The sequence below is a fragment of the Solanum tuberosum genome, unplaced genomic scaffold, assembly GCF_000226075.1.
Source record: "Solanum tuberosum cultivar DM 1-3 516 R44 unplaced genomic scaffold, SolTub_3.0 scf00018, whole genome shotgun sequence".
Lineage (NCBI taxonomy): Eukaryota > Viridiplantae > Streptophyta > Magnoliopsida > Solanales > Solanaceae > Solanum > Solanum tuberosum.
The window spans coordinates 1806640-1832184 of NW_006238944.1; the positions used below are offsets into that span (position 1 = coordinate 1806640).

The following is a 25545-nucleotide window of genomic DNA, read 5'->3' on the forward strand; positions in this document are numbered from 1 at the left end:
GTAGGATCCTAATATATTAACCACCTCAGGCCAAGTCTTTCCAATTAGGTTGAGACCTGAGTTCTCCCCGCTTTCAGCAACTGGATTTTTTTGTTACTTGTTGTATCAGTCCCCCAAAGTTAAGTTGGCCTCTATGCTTAATATGATTTTGCCTCTCCCATAAGCTCCACATTATCAATGTTGGTATAGCTCTAAGGACAATCCTAACCTTGTTAGGAGCATCAACATACCACCAGCAATTTATGGTCTGCAGTAGGTTTTTGTCTCCTATATCTACACCTGCACATGAAGCAAAATACCTCCATAGCTTTTGGGCTATAGAAGTTGTTAGGAATACGTGAGATATTGTTTCTATTTGTCGTGTTTCGCAACACCAACATCTAGAGACAATATTAATTCTCATCCTCTTCAAATTATCATCAGTGGCTAATCCAAACATTCGTTTCTCCATTTACATAATTGTTTGTCGTGATTGAATATACGACTCATTTGATATTTTTTTATTTTTTTAAAATTTCTTCCTAGTCATGCTAAATCACAAGACCTTCAAGAAAAAAAATAATTTATTTGTGTCAAATTACACAACTAAGGCTTATAGATTTTGTTATTTATTAGTCGTGGGACGTTGCACAACCTGCATACTATTTTTTTTAGTTGTGGTACTTCACACGACAAGCTTTAATCCAAATGATGCAACAAAGTTATTAAAGTGCAAAGTTAAGAATGTTAGTACTGAGTTTTAATGTTTTCAAAATATCCTAACAGACTAATTCAAATTTATCCAGGATCTTATTGTCAAAACAAGCAAGACCTAAAACAAAGAAAACAATATACTGGTCATTCAACGTCCCACGACTAATAATTAAGAAAAAATGTAAGCTTTGCTGTGTAATTTGACATGACTAATTTTCTTTTTTTTAAAATGGAAGTCATGTGTTTTAGCACAACTAGGAGGAAAACTAAAAAAAAATAAAAAAAATTAAAGAGTCTTGTATCCATTAACAATAATAGAATTTGTTTGTCGCTCGAAGTTCCACGTTTTGTATATTTTGATTAATCCAAAAGTTCATTGTCGTCCCTTTTGACATCTTCCCTTCAAAATGTGACCTTTTCGACTCCAAACTCTATTGCATTTTATCAAATACAAGTAAGCTTTCATATTAATCTTTTAACATTTCGTGATATGATTTCCAAATTGAATGTGAATATTGATAGATGTATAAAGTATTACAAAAAAAAAAAAAATAGTTTTTGACAAATTGTTGTGTTTCAATTTGTATAAGTACTGTTTCATGTGAATATATAGGATTTTAATATGGCCAAATTAATACCTACAACCTTTTCAACTTGTCCTTAATTTTCATTTTGACAATTTATCTTTGGTTCTATATTAACCCGTCAACTTCATCGTTAATGTACCATTTAATTACAAAATCCTAATTTTAAGATTCCATTATTTTTATTAAGCTCTTCATCTGCACTTTTGCACTTTAACTCAATAGGCATTCTTTAGATTTCATAAAATAAAATTGACGAACGCACGTTATTTATTTTTTTACAAAAAACAAAAATCCTTTTGTTATAGTTTTTGCGCATTTTTACGGGAAAAATAATCAATGAAAGTGCGTCGATTTTCTCTTCATAAAAAATCATTGACAACTCGATGAAATCTGTCGAGTTTTAGCATATTTTCCTTTCTGAATATGGACCTGTTATCAGTGGTGTAGCCACAACCACCTAGGGTGTAAAAATTACGTTGTATATATATGTCAAATTCTACATTTAAAGGGGATATATATTTAAAGTTGGACACCCTTGACAAAAGCTATGACTTTGGCGCAGTGGTAATGGGTGTTCATTTGAATGAAGGAGTTTTCAGTTCGAATCCCAAATATCATAATATTTGTTTATTTTATTTTGACAGTCACACAACATTATTCTTGGACACCCTTAATGAAATTTCTGACTCCGCCACTACGTGTCGTCACTATGTCTATTACTAGTTGACTTTCCAACATGAGCATAAAGAAGAAGAAGAAGACGTTTAAGGAAGATGACATAGCACTTTGCCTACTTCTTTGCTTGAGTCATCTCATTCTCTCTTAAGATGAAAGTGAGGAGAAAGAGAAAAAATAAACTGTGGAAGGAAAATGAAAGATAGAGTATGTGGTTTGCTAAAAATCAATCAAGTATAATGACCATATATTACCTTTAAAGAATGAGATTATTTGCAAATTTGTGGTTGATCGTTCTAGCTATGACCTTTCTATATAGTTAAAAAAAATATCGTTTAAAAAAATAGGGGACCAAAAAAATTAAAGCTTCAAATCATTATTTTAGTGACCTTATAATCAAATCGACCCTACACGCCTCTTTTAACAAAGAATCCTAGTATCTGAAATGGGAAGAAATGACTCAATCCTCTATAAAGTCAAACCAGACAAATCTTTAACAATTCTAAAAATTATATATAAAAGACCAACTGATCAAATGATAATTAATAAAAAAACAAATTGATACATTTAATAAGATTCAAAAAACATGATCACAAATTTTGTACTAGTAGCCATTCCAACTAAATATTTGCTATTTCCTAACCCTGTTTAATGCTATTTGTCTTATTTAACTAATACATACATTTTCCCCCTCAAACAAAACATAGACACAAGAAGAAAAACAATGTGTAATTAATCAGCATAAACAAAGTTGGAAATAGCATTAAAAGATGAAAATAAATAATAAAAGAACAAATTGGTGATAACTAGCTAGAGACTTTGCCTCATCATCATATTAGTTGCATTGTGGATTTCTACCAGGTCCACCATAATAGAAATGTGTACCCCATTCACTGCTATAAGCATTTTTTATGTTATAGCAATTTGTGTTCTCAGCCAAGATTGATATATCTTGGGCTGAACTTAGGCTGTTATCAGAGTCCACAATTTCAAGATTTCTGAAATAACTTGCTTTTCTAAATCCATCATCACCAAAATGGCCCGAGCCCATTTGTGTAGACGTATGTTCTCCGTTGGCCCGTGAATTTACTATCTCTCCGCCCCACTCCACCATTGTAGCACGCTCCGCCAAGTGTGTAAATAACTCAGCCGGCCAATAACCTACTAGTGTGTTGTCACCAAACACCATCCACCAATTCCCTACCTTTGGATCCTATACATTTATACACAAAAACAATAACACATCACATAGTGTACATATATAATCCATATTATATGTTTTATACACAAATATACATAATCTATATTATATGTTGTAACTTGTATACACAAATATACATAATCAAAATATAAATTGTGTATATTTTGACTAGGGTTTGTAATTAATTTCGGTCAACAGGCCAACAACAAATAAAAACTAATGGAAATGGAAACTTGCTTTCTTTCTTGGTTTTGGTTTCCCACCTGGTGTTCGGGAGCCCGATTATTTCAGATTCACACAGTGTAGGACTTCATTTGGGGGGAAATACTTCCTAATACCAATGAGTTTTTTCATATCCAGGGTTCGAACTCAAGACCAATAATTAAGGAAGGAGCAGTCTCATTCATTGCATCACATCCTTTGGCAGTACCTTGATTTCTTTCATCATAGTGGTACCCAACAAATCAACTTTTCACTAAAAGTACTTTATTGAAAAATACCTTTTAAAATAAGTCGAGTTGAGTTTAGAAGTTTGGTCAAATATTCCATTCTCTAGATTAAGTTTAGCTAAAAATGCAAAAATGAGAGAAGGGAATTAAGAAAGGGACCTTCCAAATGAGTATAGTAACATCATATTGACTTCCCTCAACGGATGAAACAGGAGAAATGGCAGCACCAATGGCTATTCTGCTATTTGTTTGGACAAATCCTGAACATAATAGGTTGTAACATCCTGTTGCTTGATAGGAATCACTCTGTTCATATTACCAAAAAAATAACATATTGTCACACATTAGACTTCCAAATATAGACATAGTTCAAGTGTTATGTGTTTTCATAGAACAAATAAAGTTCAAATTATCATCAAGATCCACACGTTAATGACATTAAATTGTAACACAACCATGTGAAACATTTTTTATAGTTCAAATTAACTGAACTTTTCAGTGTTTAAGAATAATTTTAGAAATTTTTTCCATTTTTACCTTTCATTTGAATTTCTTATGTGATGAGTTCAAGAAACTTTAACTGCTTATTTAGTATTTGTTGAGAATATCATTAACTAATAAAAGTGTGCTTTCTCTAACAGTTTAAACTTTTAGATGAGATGATCACACACTTAATCATAATCAATGTTTAGTTATTCTAAAGAGAATTTAATAATAACAAAAAAGGGTAAAAATGAAAAATAAAATCTAGTTAATATCTTAATATTTTTTTCTTAAAGGGTATGCAATACCCCAACAATTCACTCATTTTAAAATGGAGGAAGTACTATCAATTCAGTTTTACTTGTTCACGGTGGACCTTGCACTCCTCTTAAAATAATATTCCCTCCATTTCAAAATAAGTGAATTGTTGGGGTATTGCACACCCTTTAAGAAAAAAATGTTAAGACATTAACTACACATTATTTTTCATTTTTACCCTTTTTATTCATTGTCAAATTACTATTTAGTCATTGATTATGATAACTATTCCCAGTACTTCAAAGCAATAAATTTCTTGAAATCATCACATAGAAAATTCAAATAAAGGATAAAATTGAAAGAAAATTATAAAATTATTTTTGAAAATTGAAAAATTAAATTAATTTGAACTATAAAAAAAAAACCTTAACAATTCTCTTATTTAAAAATGGAAGAAGTATTATTTATGATCGTGGTTTGGTGCTACTACCTTATCACTTTTTCATTTGTGTTTATTGTGGCTGTCATCGTTAATGTTCAACAACTTTATGATGAGAAAGTATTAAATATTTAGCATGCATTGCGCCAGAAAAGATGGTTCAAATTTTTATGAATGGGGCTTTTCAATGTAGTTAATGTTATTTATTAGTGCAATAAATAACATAACAATATAGGGAGGCTGTGGTTAAGGAAATTCAAAGAATGTGGATACAAAAGGATGATGACTACAAAACACTAGTATCATTATAAGATAATGACACATAAAATAAAATAAATATTTAATGTCTAGAGATGATATAAACATACGGGAAGTGCTAAATGATCAGAAAATTTAAAAAACTATAACATCTTTTTTATTTTAAAATAAACTGATCTTTTTTCCATTTTTTAGTTAAAAGGTATTAAAGTTAAAGGGGAAAACCTATTTAAAAAGGTAAAATAATATAGGTAAAATACCATTCTGGCCAAATTCTCTGGCCAAAAGGATTTTTCCTAAACATAAATAAGGGTAAGATAGTCAAAACTTTTCCTAATTAATACTTCTTCTATTTTGAAATAGTTGTTACGTTCAATTTAACTCATTTTCAAAGCTAAATTAATTCAATATTTTGAAATTAAAATTCAGATCTTCAAAATCTTCCAAAAAGTACTATAAAATGCACTCTTCTCATATATCAATATGATTAAAAAGGTACATCTTAAAATATTAGTCAAATTGTATATCATTTAATTCTCAAATTGTGGTAAATATTTTAAACTGAAAGGAGCATATATTTCATTTGATAGGGAAGGAGTATTTCCTCTTCATTTCCAAGAGAGATTCCTTGGTCCCCATGTACAAATAATTAATCCTATAATGAAGAAAACTTTGGTTTAAAAATTGCATGTCATTTTCCTTGGACCACTTAGCATTTACACCAATCTAGCTATGGGAAGTGAGTAGTCATGTTTAATGTGCTCTTTAAATGTTTTGACTCTTAACAAGTCATGTGCCACTATGCCTTTATGCCTCCTCCATGCATCCATCCTCTTTTTTCTTATTCACTTTATATTATTTCCATTTAAGATTTTGACCATTGAATTCAATCACTTTAATAATTCGTCTTTCTTTCCATACCCTCTCCTCCACCTTTTCCTAATAATTAGTTGGATATATGTAAAAGGTATTTCTCATATCATTACAATGGAGTTGAATTATAACAGTAGTTTTTATCTATTTTATTTAATTTTAATGTATTAAGGGAAAGAAGTACTAATAAAACTCTCTTAATTCGCTAAAATGAAAAAGTAAAATGAATCATTTAGGAGTGAAGTAAAATGAAACGGAGGGAGTATAAAAGTATAGTTAGACTCATGGTTGAATTTGTTTGTCCTACTTTCCTTTTTAATCAGCTTAAAAAGAATATCTATTAATTCCAACTTTCAACATGACATGTTTAAAGCTACAAAATTAAATGACATTTTGATATATCTTACAAAGTGGCGGAGCCAGGAATTTCAAAAAGGGTGTCCAGAAATAACAGCTTGTTATGTGTGTCCAAAATATGTTAGTTAATCATTTCGTGTATCATTTTACTTGTTATATGATATATATTTTTCGACGAAGGAATTGGACACCCTTATCACCATGGCTACGCCAATGATCTTACGTATCTTTAATTTATTACGACAAGATCAAAAGTCTGGTTTACTTTCTTAAACTAAGTATCAAATCAAAATAAAAAAAACAAATTAAAATGAAAAATATTGTTTTTATCTTGAATTTTTAAATGTTACCTTATTTTCTAATAATTTTATTTTTTGTTAAAACGATATTTATTAGCAAGGAGTTGACCACGTACATTGAGATCTAGATAGTTGATTAAGAAAATCATGAAATCAGAGAAGTGATTAGTTTAATTAATTTTTTCCAGCTACCCTCTTGCACGTCCTTAATTAATTTAATTATATATTTCCTCTATATGTGCTAAGGTTGAGATTACAATTTTAGAATTGGAAGATTCGAGTTACGTAATAAAAAAATAGAGAAGATCCAAAGTGGGACATAATTTATTAGGTAGACAATTACTTCCAAAGCACGAAACTCCTCAAATAAACAAAGTTGGGAAGTTTCCATTGACCCAATGAAAAAGTTGACTTTCAGCTTATCCCTTTTTGATTCCCATACAAAAATGTTAAGGCCTCTATCACAATTTATATGAGTTAGTTTGATTTAATACGAAATTAACGAAAAAAAGATAGATTTTTAAAATTTATGATTTAAAATAAGTCATAGATATATTATGTGACTAGAAATCATTTCATTAAAGGTAAAATGAACATTTTAAAGTTAAATTGTTATCAAATATAGAAATGTCACATTCTTTTTAAGACTGATTAAAAAGCAAAGTAAGTCATATAAAACAGGACAGAGAAAGTATATAGGTGCCAACTCTATTCTTCCCTTTCAAAACTACTTCCACCTTCCAACTTTACTTGTCCACTATACTAAAAATAGTTTTTTAGTTATCCAACAAATTTTGTTCAGTTTAGAAAACTAAGAGATAATTTATTCTTTTAATCTATTTTACCCTTGTTATTAAATACTCCACTATTCAATAGGAGTATCTAATACTAGTACATTCTTTAAACATTAAATTTAATATATTTAAAAAGTAATATAATAATATTACCTTTATTATTTATTAGGAAAAATCCTTTTGGCCAGAAATTTGGCCAGAATTTGACCAGAAAATTAAAAAATAATGTTATTTTACCTTTTAAAACATTTTACCCTTTTAACTTTAATACATTTTAATTAAAAAATGGAAAACAAATTAGTTTAACGTTAAATAAAAAAAAATACTATAGACTTTTTTAATTTTCTGGCCATTTAGCATTATCCTAATTATTTCTTAAAGTGTGTATCAAATGACAATTATTTTTTAACAGAGAAAGTTATAAATTTGTAAAAAGACTACTAAATTAAATCTCCCTAAATAAACTGAGATAGTACCACTAAATAAAGAAGTTAACATAAATGACTCTCCGTATGAAAGTCCGTGCCCCAAAGCAATGCATTTATTCAATAGAGGTTACATTTATAATCATTTTTATATATCCCTTTTAGCTTTAGATATTATTCTCACTTTTGAATTTGATGTAGCATTATTATTTACTCCCTCTCCCTCTGTCCCTAATTACTTGTCATTGAATTAACATACTTATTAAGAAAATAATAATTGACATAGTGAATTTACCATTTTACCCCTATTAATTATGAAGTAAATGAATTAGAAACTTAAGATTTTCAAGAAGTTCTACATTTTTTAAAGTAATTAATTGAGGGTATAATAGATAAAAAAATTGTCCTTTATTAATTTGTCAAAATGGGCAAGTAATTAGGAATAACTAAAAAAAGAAAAATAAACAAGTAATTAGGGACAGAGGAAGTATTTATTAAGGTCATATATGATAATATTTGTATTTAGCAGTATACTAATTAATGTACTCCCATGAAACGTTATGCTACGATCTACATATAATATATCTTTCTCAAACTTTATTTATTGACTTTATACTGAGTATGTTATTATTATACGTAAAAACAAAATTAGTGGTATATAATAAATAAAAATAAGAATAAATGATGGAAGAGAAAGCTAACCGTCCAGTATGTAAATAATCTAGGTCTGCTGTCACCATACAGCTCCGGACTAACCTGACTAGTAGAAGAATCAAAGCTTTACAAATTTGAAATATAAAAAAAGCAAATTAAAGGTGAATAATTATATGAATAAAAGATTAAAAACTATAATTTAGTGTTTTAGTCGTACCTGCCAACCAGCTTCAATACTGTTAAGATCCGACCCGTCAAAAGATCCAGATAGAACCCAAATCTGAGATAGACTAAACTCGTTCACCACTTCGATTGATGGTTCCCACACGTTTATTGTTGCTTTTGCACCATATATCTCTTCAGACCCTCCTGTGTATGCTATTGCGTGCTACAACACATAATATTTTATTTTAGACTATTCATTCATTCGTATATTAATATGGTTATATGGGGTGGAGTAAAATATACGCATACAATTAACATATGATTAATTAAAAATGTCATAACTAATATATATATATATAACTCCTATTTATGATCTATAATATACTAATTAAGTAGATAGCATACACTCTACTTAAACTACAATAAATAACCTTAAATTACTAGTCATATTTCAATTTCACTAACTTGGGACATTTACACCTTACAACTACCCCTAGTAATGACTTTAATGAATTATCTACCCAACATATATATGTACTTCATTCTTCTTTAATGTAATACGGCTTCTATAATTCCATCTTCTTCAAATTACACCTACAATAAATTCCTACTATATTTTTTTTAAAGACTACAAAATCCTTAAATATTATATTAGTATAGCTTATATGCTTCATTACATAAGAGTGGCGGATTTGCTTGTCTGCTATTACAATTTGGGGGAGGGGCATTACTAATACTATTACAACTATACAAGGTAGACATTGGCCGTTTCAACCTAACTCGTTGTCAATTTCATTTATTTCTAGGTGTCTTTTTTTTAGATCTTCTACTCATTTTTCTTTGATATGATAACAAGATGACTTTGACAATTGCATACTCATTAATAAAGATGATACATAATTAACTGAGTAAATATTTAATAAAAAGAGATTTATATCGTAAATATATTTTAGGTTAAAGTAGTCAAAATTCTTTTATAAGTATTTTTTATTTTTTATGTAAAACAACAGATAATTGGAGACGGAGGAGGGAAAAAGTTACATACCTCATGTCCATTGCCACTAACAACATCAGGAGCATCAACACGACGAGCAATAGGCAATCCATGTCGTTTTTTCTTACCAAAATCATACAATGACTTTGCTCTAAGCACATCATGAACCTCACTCCGCCTTATCGGAACAGTGCCTGCAGGACACCGCGTTCCGTTCTGGTGCCATAATTGCCAATCTACCACTGCTCTGTTGCTATTGTTACTTACAACGTCTCTACTCATCATCGCGTCTGTTTTCACTGACGTTTTCAGTTTTGGAATCTCTGGTGGTTCCTTCTGTAATTACATTGCAATGATTTAGAAGTTAATAATCTGTTTTCATTAATGATGATTTAATAACTTGTTGCTTGTGAGTAAAAGAAAAGAAAAGAAAAGAAAAACTAAAGTGAAAGTAAGGGTGGTTGGTAGTTCAAATCCTAATATTATTATTATTATTATTGCACCACATCTTTTTAGTTTTTTTTTTTTTTAAAAGGGAACTTTTTATAAACTCATTACAAATGTTATTTCAATTATATGATTTTTTTTTTAGGATATCATCGATAAATAGAATATATAAAATCTTTATAAGGTTATTTTCTTGTATTCAGAGCTTATATAAATAGAATATATGAAATCTTTATAAGGTTATTTTCTTTTATTCAGAGCTTATAGAAGATCATTTCTTCTTAAAACTCGCGACAAAATATGAGATATAAATAATTTGTTATGTGACTATTTTCAACCGTTCTTTAGAAAAACACCATTAATTCCAAAGCAATAAACATGCAGTTGGTTCGTGATCGTACTTCACTATAAATGAGCTAGCAACAAATTCCATAAAGAAGGAGGAGGTAGGGGGTTGCAACTTGCAATATTTAATTTATCTCATCGGCACAAAAGGCGAAAAAAAGAAGAAAGTAGTCCATACCTGAATCTTGTGATTCTTGAGCAAAGGATGATCGAAAGCTGGTTGTTTTCTTTTATGAACACAATCTATGATATCTCCATCCGGGCTCTATTAATTTCATTTTCGTTAAAAGAAAGACGTAACGAAATGTTTTGATAAATACAACATAATTAAAATGGACATGATAATATATGTACCTGAATAGTGAAGAGAGGAGGCTTGTTGATTCTATCCAAATGCCTTTGAATCCTTTCAAGTCTCATATTGCTAACTTGTTTATACTTTGTGTAGTTCAAATTATGTGATTCACACATAACAAAGAACAAACACAAAACCAAGAGTAGTAGAAAACTTTGATCTTTCTTCTTAATTCTAACCATATTTCATTCAGTGCCAAAGAAAAGGAAAGAGAAAAAAAAGAAGAAAGAAACTAGACCACCATTACTAGAAAGAAAAAGAACTCCTTTAAACGCATAAATGTAGTAAATGCATAGGAAAAGAGGTGGTTGAGATTCATGATGATTGAGAGGAGAGCAGCAACATATAAATAAAAATGGACAGTCAAAACATTGTTTTTACAATGATGAAAAAGGGAGTTAATATATGGGGCAGAAAAATAGAGTAATAAAACCTATCTTTCTTCTCAACAATCCCCACTTTCTTATATTATTACACCTTACTTAATCTCTCCTTCAATATTTCTATCTGCCTCTCTGCCCACCATACAATCTTCACCATTAATACTCACTTTCCGTCTTCCACCCTTTTAATTTTCTTTCTTAAATCATTTCTTTATTTTAGAATGAAACTACTTGTGCCCTCCTACCCTTTTTATATGAGTTAGTTTGATCTGATATGGAGTTTAAGAAACAAAGAAAGATTTTTGAAGTTTCTGTGACTAAATCATTTCATTAATAATAAAATAAACATTTTAAAATTAAAATATTACTTAGAAATGTGTCATTTTTTTAGAACATATTAAAAAAAGTGAGTCATATAAACTGAGATCGAGAGGGTATATACTTGGTTAATATATTCCGTACCATTTTCAAAGTGTAGCGTGTGATTCTTTTTCTTTATTCTATTAGATCTCCAAATTAGCCTGCACAAATCGTGTTGACTTTCGAATTAAAAAGTTTGGTGAGAAGAAGCTGACTTGTATGAAAAAAATAATACTCCTTGTGGAGCTATATATATATATATATATATATATATTTATGTACACAAATAAAGGAATTGAAAGTGCTAGGATTAGGGGTGTTAAATGAGCGGGTTATAGGATGACATTTAAATGGGTTGAACTAAAAATAGGATTTGACCATGACTCATATAAATTTACTTTAGGCTAAACTAATCTAAGAGCCGGGTTAGATCATGACCCTCTTAATCTAAGTAATATTGACATACTAATGTAATTTTTAAAGAAAATAAGACCAAATATGCTAGAAAAAAAGGGCACAAAATAATAGACATGAGGACCGACTATTGGAAATCGGGACAAGAGATCCGATCCGGGAAGAGAACACTAACCCCATCTACCAACTATTGACCGATCCCGACTCGAGATCTGAGACCCAATCCTGATTTGGGACTCGAGACCCTACCCCAACCTAAGACTTAGCCCCCGACCCCGACTTAAGGCCTAGTTACTAGGACAAGAGACCTGACCTAGAGAGTCGACCTAGGACTCGAGACCCAACCTTGATTGATGACTTCTAATTCGACCCCAACCTTAAACATGTGGCCCGGCCCGCGACATGAGATTGACCTAAGACTTGACCCGATAAGAGAGACCTGACCTAGGAAGAGAGAGTCTACCTAGGACTGGAAAACCAACCTTGATTGCCGACTTCTAGCTCGACCCCAACCCGAAACATGCTCCCTAGCCCGCGACATGAGATTGACCTAAGACTTGACCCGATAAGAGAGAGTTAACCTTGAGTGCCGATTATTAACCGAACCCATCCCGAGATATGAGACTTGACCCCCCGACCCAAGACATGATCCCAACCGAACGCCCCGGCCTAATACAAACCTAATTCAGGATTTGGGACTCAAGACCAATCCCATCCTGAGACCTGACCCCCGACTCAAGACTTAAGACCGACCTTAATTGCTGACTTTTGACCGACTCCAACCTGAGAAGTGCCCCTACTCAAGACTTGAGACCCAACCTTGATTGCCGACTTCCATCCCGACTCCAACCTGAGACCTACGCCCTGCCCGAGACATGAGACTAACTTGAGACTTGAACGTTGGCCCGAGAGATGAACCAAGATCCAAACCTGAGTTAGAATCTAACCTTGATCCTGGACCCATGATTTGAGTCTTGACCCTGATTCGAGACCTCCCAACCTTGACTTGGGATCCTCAATTTGAAATTTGAGATTCGATCCTATTGAATGGATAAAAAATACTTGGGCAAAACCTCCGATTTAGTAAAGATAAAGAAAATTGAAATTGAGAATTAAACTGGATTAAGTTGACAATAATTTTAAAATGGATAATATTTGATTGAATTAAACATTATTCAATTTTAAATTATCTTATGTTAGCCCAATCCATAAAAATCTGAATGGATTGGTCAGATCATTTGTTTTTGGGATCAATTCGACACCCCTACTAAGCTAGGATAATGTTATTAGTGATGTAAACACGTTATTAATAAAATGATTTTGACATTACAACTGTAAGTGTTGTAATAATAGTTTTAAAGTTAAGTTTGGTAGGAGGGAGAGAGATACATTTTTGGCTAAATCTGTAATTTATTTGCCGTCTATACTTGCGAATTAAGCTGGTAGTGGTAAGACTTCACTTTTTTTATATTATATTAACTAGTAAAATCACCCGCGCCTCGTGCGGAACTTTATAAAACAATACTTAAAATCTATCCGTCATTAAAGCTAAAACACTATACTATTTTACGTAGTAACGAACATTAATAATGTAAAGGAAAATAAAAATTATAACATCTTATCATTTATCCTAATAACATAAGTTTATTAATGACTATAAAAAAACATACCAGGATCTGTAACAATAAAATAAAACAGACAGGAAAAAATCGAGTCCACTGAATGCACAATGTCCCCTTATGGAAATTATTCACCTCTAGTGTAGTGTGAACAAATGTTTATTGTGCCTTATTGGAAAGGTCACAACTACTTGGAAAAGTTGCAACCCTTCGGAAAGGTCACAATCTTTCATAAAAGTCACAACTTTGCATAAAAGTCTCAACTTTTCATAAAAGTCGCAACTGTTCATAAAAGTCACAACTTTACATAAAAGTCACAACTTTTCATAAACGTCACAATTGTTCATAAAAGTCACAATTTTTCATAAAAGTCACAACTTTTCATGAAAGTCACAACTTTACGTAAAAGTCACAACTTTTCATGAAAGGAGAAGGATAGTTTTGGAAATAAATAAATTAAAAGAGAATCTTGATTTGTGGTGGCGCCACGTAAGCGGGCCTAGGGTTCTTTTATATATATATATATATGATATACGATATATGATATAAATAATAAATGAATATTGAACGTAATTCCTTCGTTTTTTTAGTTGTCATGTATACTAAAAATATTTGTTTCAAAATAATTATCAATTTAAACAATCAAGAGAGAATTAATTATCTTTTTCAACTTTGCCCTTAACATTACATATATAGATAAAAATTAAAGAATTAATAAGAGATATATTGATCAAATAAATTTTTTTATTAATTTTTACTTAAAAATTGTGTCAAATTTTATCATGACAACTAAAAAAGAACATAGTAACTTATAAAACCTTTTCTAGACTTTTCTTTACCTAAAATTCAAGTATATAGTTACGTCTTGTTGTATCTAACTTGAAGTTACATTTAGAAAATGTATACTAATTAATTATGAAAAGGATATGAGGAGTGAGTGAGTAATAATTTATTCTACAATTATTATAAAATAAATATATAGTGGGAAAGAGTGGCCCCACAAAACGAAAGTTGTACCAAAGGCTAATGCTGCCTTGCTAAGATTTGCCTATAGTCGATGGGTTGGCACTATTTATTGTTTTTTATTCCTCAATTCCAAGTGCCTTCTAGGAATTTATTAGATTTTTTCTTTACTTTGATTTAGATCCTTGAATTTACTAAGATTTTTTTGGACCTCAAAATCTCTATGGAGTGATAAATACTTTATTTTTTTTATCGTTAATAAGATATTTCAAATTTTAGTCTCTTGAGAAAATAAATTGTAATCATAAATAAAATATGAAGAAGCATAGTTTTATTGATAAAATATGTGGGTACAATTTTGTTCATCTCTCGATTCCTTTCTTTTTGGTTCGAGGGCCTTTAATAGCTTATTTCTCTAACGTAGATGATTTGGACTTGATCTTCATAAAAAAGATTTGTGGATCTTCTTAAAGTATTTGATTATCAAAAAGAGTCTAGCATATTTTGATCTCTTTATGAATATCCAAGAGTTTATGGGATATTTTTTGAGATGCCTTTTTCAAGGAAATATAATACTTTTATATAGCTACTCTCTCTATCCTTAATTACTTGTCCATTTTGACAAATCAAGAAATAATTTTTTTTACCTATTATACCCTCAATTAATTACTTTGAAAAATGTAGAACTTCTTGAAAATCTTAAGTTTTTAATTCATCCACTTCATAAGTAATAGGGGTAAAATGGTAAACTCACTGTGTCAATAATTGTTTTCTTAATAGGTGTGTCAATTCAAAAGTGGACAAGTAATTAGGGACATAGGGAATATGAATTATTCCTTCTATCCCAATTTATGTGACACTTTACGTTTTTCGAGAGTCAAACAATTTAAATTTGACCGAAATTTTGTGCATGAAATCTTAAATTTTTTGAAATAAATTTATATATTTATAAACTACGGAAAAGTACTATATAGTCACAATAATTGACAATTCAAAATATTTAAAAGATATATGAAAAATTCACAAGTCCAAGATAGACTTTTTTGAATTTTAAAATTCGAAAAGTACCACATAAATTGGGTGAGAATAAGATTTAAGGAAAAATAGTCTCAAAAAAGTCCTAACTAACATAGAACTCGTCTAGTAAGTCTTACAAAATTTTGATTCTTACAAAGTTTTGAATTGGTAATTTATTTTTTATTTTATTGATTATTCAACCATATTGGGGAAAGAAATGTTTCTTCTATTCTGTTTGTTTCTCAACATTGGGACCGAAGAAGTCCCTTAATCTATGCTTCATTCACAACTCTCCATGGTGTACAGGATGCATTTTAATATATAATTATAATAATAACAATAACAATAATAATAATAATAATAATTTGTTTTTTTAGAATATTAAGGGATTCAAGTTTTAGAATATTTAAATGGAGCATTAATTATGAGTGTAAGCTTCTATTCTCGAACCTCGAATACCTTTTTGTGTATATGTGTGTATGCTCATCCAATTCAAAATAAAAAATTGTCAGCTTCTTTAACTCTCCAATTTGACTCAATTTTAATGATAAAACTATAGCACCACACGCTATAGCCGAGTTAACATTGTCTTCCTATATCTGCTTGGATATTCTTTAATAAAAGTCTTATTCTGAAATTAATTAGCATTGTGTTATAAAATAATTACTTAGCAAACTAAGATTAACAAACTAAAAAGAAGAACAATAGATAAAGTACTGTATTTCAATATATGTCTTTTCCTTCTTAAATGTAGTGGTTATTTATAGCCGGCGAAATGGTCTGATAGACCCATGTACTTGTATGCGTTTGTATTCTGAACCCTTTTACTCTATATTTTATGAACTGGACCCTTAAACTTATTAAAATATGATATTTGAAACCCCTCTGATCATTGACTGAATCTACGTGGCATATATATTGTTGAGTTGGAAAATGTGTGACTACACTCGCTTTTAGGCGCATAAATACACAGTATTTTATCTAAAAATATTATTTTTTTTATAAAAAAAACTTATTTCTTCATTAACCCACTCCCACCCCACCCCCACCCCACCCTATTCCAATTTCTCTTCTTCTCTAACACTCTTTCCATCCCTAACCCTAAATTTTCTTCTCTTCTTCTTCAACAAAATCACCCACCATACCTATTTTTGTCTTCGAAATCACCCGTCATACACTTTCTTTTTCTTCTTCAATCCACTCTCTTCTTTGCAACAAATCAAAAACCCGCCATTAATTTCTTTTTCAACCTCGATTTTTCTAAATTCTTTGTCTTTTTTATTTTAAAAGTTGAAACCATTGTTTGTGTTAGTTAGATTCAAAGAGGAAGTATGATATGCATTAATGTAAAGGGTAATGGTGGGTATTGAAAAAAGTTGAAAACTCCATTGATAAACTTGAAGAACAACAAATGAGTCTTATGAATTTGTGAAATTAATTCAAATTCATGATTGGGGCTCATTGGATTTGTGTTAGTGAACTTGAAGTTGAAATTTCAAGTCAAATAAAGAAGATTTTCATCTATTTGACATGAATTGGTGCTCAAATTGTAAACATATATGAAGATTGAAGAACATGACTATTTAAAAAAAATCAAAATTTACAAAAGTTAAATATTTGATTTTTTTTATTTTCTTAATATTTAATTCCTAACATGCCACTGAAAAATGACATGGAATTACATGTGTAAGAGGTTGGATTACACACAAAGATCTTATGACAAAAGGGTTTAAAATATAGTGTTTTAACGAGTTTAAGGATTTAGTTAACAAAATGTTAGGTAGGAGGGTTCAGAATACAAACGCATACAAGTATAAGGGTTCATCAGACCATTTCGCCTTTATAGCCAAAAGATGACTTACAAATGTATAACTTGGCCATTTGATTGGTCAAGTGTTGGTAGCCCTCCAATGGGTTAGTCCCACATGGCATGAACCTTGATTTTACACCATTACAAGTGATGTAAGTCAACAAATTTTTGGGGGCCACATGGCATTCATATTTGTTTTACAACACTCCCTCTTAGATATCCATGTAAAAGAAAAGTTGAAGGAACAAAAATATACACAGACATTCATAATACACATTAATTGTTTGCTACCTCATTAAAAACCTTTCTAGAAAAATCAGTGGGACAAAACCTAGATTAAGGAAAAAAGAATGCAGAATAATTTTACTCCCCTTTATAAAGACCACGATTCAGATGGTTAAGTTTTCGCATTCCAATCTTGTGTACCATCTTCTCAAGAGTTGAGGCTGGTAAAGACTTAGTGAATAAATCTGTTGGATTATCACTTGAACAAATTTGTTGTACATCAATATCATTGTTCTTCTGAAGATCATGTGTGAAGAATAATTTTGGTGAAATGTGTTTCGTTCTATCTCATTTTATGATGCCTCATTTTAATTGAGCTATGCATGCAACATTGTCTTCAAAGAGCACTGTGGGTACCATGACATCATACTTCAAACCACATCTTTCTTTGATGAAATGTATCAGTGATCTCAACCATGCGCATTCTCTACTTGCTTCGTGAATAACTATTATCACAGCATAATTTGAAGAAGTAGCGACAATAGACTACTTCGTAGATCGTCATGATATAGCAGTACCTCCGTATGTAAACAGATAGCTTGTTTGAGATCGAGCTTTATGTGGGTTAGATAAATAGCATGCATCTGCAAGACCAACAAGATTTGCACTATCTTTGTTAGTATAAAATAGATCCATATCACTAGTCCCCTTTAGATATCGCAATATATGTTTAACTCCATTCCAATGTCTTCGTGTTGGGGAAGAACTATATCTTGCTAACAAACTAACAAAAAATGCTATGTCAGGTCTCGTAGCATTAGGAAGATACATAAGTGCACTAATTGCACTAAGATAAGGTACTTCTGGACCAAGAGATTCCTCATTCTCTTCTTGAGGTCGGAATGGATATTTACTCACTTTAAGTGATCAGACAATCATTGGAGTACTTAATGGATGTGCTTTGTCCATGTAAAATCGTTTCAAGATTTTCTCAGTATAGGCAGATTGATGGATGAAGATCCCGCCTGCTAAATGTTCAATTTGTAGATCAAGACAAAGTTTTATCTTTCCAAGGTCTTTCATCTCAAATTCTTTCTTTAGATATTCAATTGCCTTTTGAACCTCTTCTGGAGTTCCAATGAGATTAATATCATCAACATAAACAACAAGAATAACAAATCCCGATGTTGTTTTCTTAATAAAAATACAAGGACAAATGACATCACTTACATAATTTTGTTTTATCAAGTACTCACTGAGGCAATTATACCACATGCGCCCCAATTGTTTTAAGCCGTATAATGACTTTTGTAATCTGATTGAAAAAATTTCTCAAGATTTTGAACTATATGCTTCAGGCATTTTAAGTCCTTCTAGAATTTTCATATAAATTTCATTATCAAGTGAACCGTAAAGATAAGTTGTAACCACATCCATCAGGTGTATTTCAAGGTTTTCATGAACATATAAATCGATGAGATATTCAAAAGTGCTTGCATCAATAACCGGTGAATATGTTTCTTCATAGTCGACACCGGGTTGTTGAGAGAATTCTTGCGCAACAAGGCGTGTCTTGTATCTTACAATTTCATTTCGCTTTCGCACAAAAACTCATTTATAGACAACCAATTTTACACCATTTGGGGTTTGGACTACAGGTCCAAAAATTTCACGTTTAGCAAGTGAGTCTAATTCTGATTGAATTGTCTGTTGCCATTTTGACCAATCACATTTTTGTCGACAGATAGAGTTTCAAGATCCTCACTGTCTTGCATAATGTTAAGTGCAACATTATATGCAAAAATATTATCCACTATAATTTTCGATCGATCTAAAATTATCCTATCACCCGTAGAACTTATTAAAAGTTCTTCATTCACTTGAGTCTCGGGTTCACTGATTTCTTCAAGAATATCAGAATTAATCAGATCTTGAACATCTTCATGAGACTCTTTTATATTGTCATCTTTATTATTTTTCGCGCTTCTTTTTCTAGAATTTTTGTCTTTTGAACCCAATGGTCTACCACGCTTCAGGTGTGTTTGTAATTCGGAAGTCATGACACTTGTAGATGATCCTTTTGGGATGTCTGTAGACACGTAATTTTTGATCGAACATAAAATTTTATACTATTTTAATTCTTTAAATATTTATTTTATGTCTAAGTTAGATTTTTTTTTCTTCTTATTTTAGTAAGTTTATTTTAAAAGATTTGAAAATAACAAAAAATATATGTTTTACTTTTAATTTAGTATTTCTTAATTATAATTGATAATTAGCTTCTTAATTTTTGTTAGCTGAAAAAATAATTATTATTATATTATATTATATTATATTAACCTAAACCTACCCCATCACCCCACTTCTCCCTGCTAATTTCCACAATTCCACTACCCCAACACATCCACACACACGTACACGGTACAACACACCCCCACTTCCCCTTATACTACTCCACACACTACAACACCCATATACACGTACATTTATATACTGCCTACACTTCCCACAGATACACACAGACGGAAGGAAAAGAAAACAAGATCAAAAAACATTTTTTCATCTAAATAACATACAGACGCACAACACACAAAAATCTGCACAAAAAAAAAAGAGGGATATAGATCATCAGCAAAGAAAAATAGAAGAGAAAAAAGATTTTCAGCAACATACTTCTTTCTCCACGCATACAACACAAACGTATTCGTCCTCTTATTATACATATTTTTCTCCACTCACAAATAAAGGTTGAGTTTTAGGTTTGCTTTCGTGGTTTCCTATTAGAATTGCTTTCTTTTCGTGAGTTTGATTTTCGCAAGAGGTACTATTTTAACATTTATTTTATAATTTAATTTTCATGATTATATAGTATTTAATTTCAATGTTATGAGTTGGCTCAAATTCTATGTTTGATCAACCTTTACATTATAATATTGAAATACGGTAAATATGTGTATATTGTTAAATTTAAAATAAATTTTGTATAGTATCGTATTTTGATCTTTATGTCTAGTATCCGGTGATATCGTTCTTGCTCCTATTTTTACCACACAAATTCATATTCTGTTTCTTTTTACTTATTTTTAATATATTTATTTGTGGATTAAAGCATGAACAAAACTATTTAATTGATTCCATGTATTAGGTATTCTATACAGTTGATTCCGATAGTACGCCTTACTTTTCTCTCCTTATTATTTTTAATATTGATACTTTATTGTAAATGTGCATTTAACTGTTTCAAATATAGCCTCTTTCGTTATTAGCCTAAATACGTTAAAATAGTAAAATAGTAAAATAGTTTATGATAATATTGGATGAGGGATTTGTGAGGTAAAATTGATTTGTAATTTGTTTAATGCTAGCGTTAATTATCATCTAAAGTAGGCTATTTGATATTATTTTGAGAAAAATAATTGTTGGATTGATATACAATGCTCATTATTTTATTTTTTTCCTTTATCAAATAACAAGAAATAAAATAAAATAAAAATATAGACTACCTGCATACATATATGACACAAAAAAAAAAGAAGAAGAAAGGAACAGAAACATAATAAAAAATAAGAAAAGAGAAACAGAATGAAACAAAAACAAAGGAAAAGAATATACAAAAATAAAATAAAATAATAACCAAAACAACAAAAAATATATATATATATATAAGAAAAGGTTAGAAAACGGACGGAGGCACAAAACCAAGGGAAAAAAAAGAAGAAGAAAAACGTATAGTTTTTTTAATTTTTGTTAGTTCATGTAATAATAATAATTAAATTTCATCTCAATTAAGAATGTGGTTCCATATCTTTTTGAGATAGTTAAGAAACTCAAGGATGCGGTTACACACCTTGGCCAAATTCAAGAATGCGATTACACATCTTAGCCAAATTATTTTAATAATTAATTTTGTTAATTTAAACCAAGAGATGTAAATTGAGATTATTAGGTGTGATGAACTCGAGAGGGGAAGACAGTTATGTCTCCAAATGTCAAGACCGAGAATGCAGTTATGCATTCGGTTTAAGACTAATATAAATTCAATAATTAAAAAATAAGCAAACCATTGGCATATAGACACAAATTATCCAAAAACATATCAAGATAAATATATGTCAATAAAAGCGATTGTGCTAGAACCACGGGATTCGAGGGATGCCTAATACCTTCCCCTCAGGCAAGAAAATTTCTTACCCGAATTTCTGGTTCACAGATCAAATAAAGAGTAATTTCCTTTTGATTAGGGATTAAATAAAAAGGTGACTTGAAACACCATAACTCAATTTCAAGTGACGATTCTGAAAATTAAAAATAATCCCTTAATCAATAACGTCACTTAAAATGGAAAAACCCTTCTGCTGCCGTGCGCGAAACGGGGTGTGACATCTCTGACGACTCCGCTGGGGATTAACCAGAATTCGAGCTTTGTCTATTGACTTTTACTTGATTTTATTATATTATTTAATTGGATATATTGTTTTGATGACCTAATGTGCTACTTGCTGCTCATTTATCGCTTTGATATTGTTGAATTGTATATAATTGTCTTCTCGCGCACCATCTGAGTCTCTAAAAATAAGATAGTAGGGAATACAACTATGCATCCCACTTTCTTTAGAGATAAAGCTGTAGTGTCTGGACACCCAGTGAAGGATTTTAGTTACACATGTTAGGCAGGATTGGACCAGCAATGAAACCGGAATAGCTCTGTTACCGATAAGTTGCCCCTCCCTGGTTCGAGTTGTCCACTCGGGTATGCCAGTCTAGATACCTATCTCCTTTATGTTCGAACCTAGTTAAACCTGATATACACACATGGTTATCCCTAGTAGACTCTGCTTATTTGCATCATTTGCATTTACTTAGTAGACTTGAACAATAATTGAGTCTGTCTATGGCATGTATCCCTCTCTTACTTGACCACTTAGATCATTTTATGTGCTACATGCAAATGCATTTATTTAGAAAATCTCTATAAGTTGACTCATTTTAGTGTGACTAGTGAAGAAAAATGATTTTTACAAAAAAAAACATAAAAATATTTCTTCTTTTAGAAGATATTATACATTTCTAGAAAATGAAATGAAAGATTTTTCACTACTTAACCAAAATTACAAAAAAAAAAAAAAAAAAATTCTTTTCGTACAGTTAATAAAAAAAAATCAAAATATTTTACTTTCTTAATACTTTAAAAATTGCATTTTGTTAGAAAAAAGTTTTTAGTATGTCAAAGTTGTTTTTTTTTTTGTCCAATTTGGACGAACTACGCACACCTGATTCTCACCTCAATGAGATACGTAGGCAACTCTTTTTGGGTTCGGTGATCTTTATTCAAAAATAAAAAAAATAAAATCATTTTTCAAAAATTCAAAAAAAAATGAAAAACAAGAAGTTTTAATATTTATCAAAAACAAGTTTTTATTAATTTTCTTTTAGTAATTCAAATAAAAAAAACACTAAAGGATTTTATCTCAAAGCTCTTAAAAAACGCTTAATTATTGAGTTTTTGAAAAAATATGCAAAGATCTTAGTCATGTTCGCAAGCGTTACGTAAGCAATCTCTAACGGATTTGATCAATGCATTATTAAATCATTTAAAAAAACAACAACTTATAACTGAAGAAGGTCTAACCCTAACAAGCATTATTATCCATGCACATTTAAATTAAGGTGGTTGATTTGTGGTTGAGCTGATATCTCATCCCTACAACATAAGGTCAAAAGGGAAATAGAAAATGACTCACAAAGACGAAAATGTGTCGAACAATGATGAGGTCCAAAACCAGATGATGTCACAAGAAACAGTGTCAGCCGAAGAGATAAGGATACTAAGACAGCAAATGGCGGAGATGTACGAAGCTTAGATGAGTGGACAAGCTCCACCGTCTTCAATCCGTGACTATCTAAATACAAATATGTCACCCCCTGTCCAAGTATTGATAATTGACCCAATTTATCCACCTGGATTCGGTCTCTATGCTAACGCATTTAACGTAGCTGGAACTTCTACGGTGCGCCCTTTGAGTACGCCTATGACAAGTAATCCACTATTCATTCCAACTGCGCCGACTAATGTCGTTCAACAACCTATAATGGAGCCAAAATCCAACAACGATCCTCCACCCAAAGTTCAATATGATCGAGATTATACTCTTGAATTGACTTTTAAAATTCCAAACTCTTACCCTCACACTCATCAATATAGTTCCAATGATGAGGCTGAAAAAGCTGTTAAGAACGAGGAACATGAAGAAATGGCTAGAAAAATGAAGAGTTTGAAACAGAGTGTAAGAGATATGCAAGGATTGGGAGGTCACAAAAGTGTTTCATTCAATGATTTGTGCATGTTTCCCCACGTTCATCTACCCATCAGTTTTAAAATTCCAAAGTTAAAAAAATATGATGGACATGGAGATCCTATAGCTCATTTAAAGAGATATTGTAATCAACTGAGAGGGGCTGAAAGCAAAGAAGACTTGCTCATGGCTTATTTTGGGGAAATTTGATTGGGAATTGCCTCAGAATAGTTCATAGATCAAGATACTTCTAACTGGCATACATGGGATGATTTGGCTCGATGTTTTGTTCAACAATTTCAATATAACATTGACATAGTTCCAGATCGTACTTCACTTGTCAACATGAGGAAGAAGACCACCGAAAAATTTCGTGAATATGCTATTAGGTGGAGGGAGCAAGCTGCTAGGGTGAAGCCGCCAATGAAAGAGTCTGAAATGATTTGTGTTTTCCTTCAAGCGCAAGAACCAAACTACTTTCATTATTTACTTTCCGTTGTTGGAAAAACATTCGTTGAAGTTATTAAATTGGTGAAATGGTGGAAAATGACATCAAGTCTGGAAAAATTGTAAGTCAAGCTACCTTGAAAGCTACAACACAGGTGATTAAAAATGGATCAGGAAATCTTGGGGGAAAGAAAATGAAGGAGGATGTAGCAAATGTTGTGTCAGGCACACAGAAAGGTCCAATGGGTCCAGTTTATCAATATGCACCACCTTAATTCCATCCTTATCTTCCCATGCAAGACACACAGTACTCTATCGTGTTTCCAGTCAAAGAGGGGCAAATTGTAGATACGTAATTTTTGACCGAACATAAAATTTTATACTATTTTAATTCTTTAAATATTTATTAGTAAGTTTATTTTAAAAGATTTGAAAATAACAAAAAATATATGTTTTACTTTTAATTTAGTATTTCTTAATTATAATTGATAATTAGCTTCTTAATTTTTGTTAGCCGAAAAAATAATAATTATTATATTATATTATATTAGCCTAAACCTACCCCATCACCCACTTCTCCCTGCTAATTACCACAATTCCACTACACCAACAAATCCACACACACGTACACGGTACAACACCCCCCCGCTTGCCCCTTATACTACTCCACACACTACAACACCCATATACACGTACATTTATATACTGCCTACACTTCCCACAGATACACACACAGACGGATGGAAAAGAAAACAAGATCAAAAAACATTTTTTCATCCAAATAACATACAGACGCACAACACACAAAAATCTGCACCAAAAAAAAGGGATATAGATCATCAACAAAGAAAACTAGAAGAGAAAAAAGATTTTCAGCAACATACTTCTTTCTCCACGCGTACAACACATATGTATTCGTCCTCTTATTATACATATTTTTCTCCACTCACAAATAAAGGTTGAGTTTGAGGTTTGCTTTCGTGGTTTCAAGTTCGTGGTTTCCTATTAGGATTGCTTTCTTTTCGTGAGTTTGATTTTCGCAAGAGGTACTATTTAACATTTATTTTATAATTTAATTTTCATGATTATATAGTATTTAATTTCAATGTTATGAGTTGGCTCAAATTCTATGTTTGATCAACCTTTACATTATAATATTGAAATACGGTAAATATGTGTATATTGTTAAATTTAAAATAAATTTTGTATAGTATCGTATTTTGATCTTTATGTCTAGTATCCGGTGATATCGTTCTTGCTCCT

The 25545-nt window shown here is 30.9% G+C and overlaps 1 protein-coding gene across 1 annotated transcript; it reads right to left on the minus strand.

Annotated features, from left to right (window-relative positions):
- Positions 1–2665: 2665 nt before the first annotated feature.
- Positions 2666–11332, minus strand: LOC102579039 (uncharacterized). Its single transcript, XM_006340411.2, has 7 exons — positions 10751–11332; positions 10575–10661; positions 9656–9940; positions 8663–8833; positions 8494–8547; positions 3765–3911; positions 2666–3168 (listed from the first exon to the last, which is right to left on the minus strand). The coding sequence occupies exons 1-7, from the start codon at positions 10931–10933 to the stop codon at positions 2791–2793; spliced, it is 1305 nt and encodes a 434-aa protein (XP_006340473.1). The 5' UTR covers positions 10934–11332; the 3' UTR covers positions 2666–2790.
- Positions 11333–25545: the final 14213 nt, after the last annotated feature.

Excerpts from the sequence above, each read along its gene's own strand:
- LOC102579039 (XM_006340411.2), bottom strand. The coding sequence starts at position 10,933 with ATGGTTAGAATTAAGAAGAAAGATCAAAGTTTTCTACTACTCTTGGTT. Across the intron at positions 8,548-8,662 it reads GTATTGAAGCTGGTTGGCAG|GTTAGTCCGGAGCTGTATGG; the intron begins GTACGACTAAAA and ends TCTACTAGTCAG. Across the intron at positions 3,912-8,493 it reads GATTATTTACATACTGGACG|AGTGATTCCTATCAAGCAAC; the intron begins GTTAGCTTTCTC and ends TAATATGAACAG.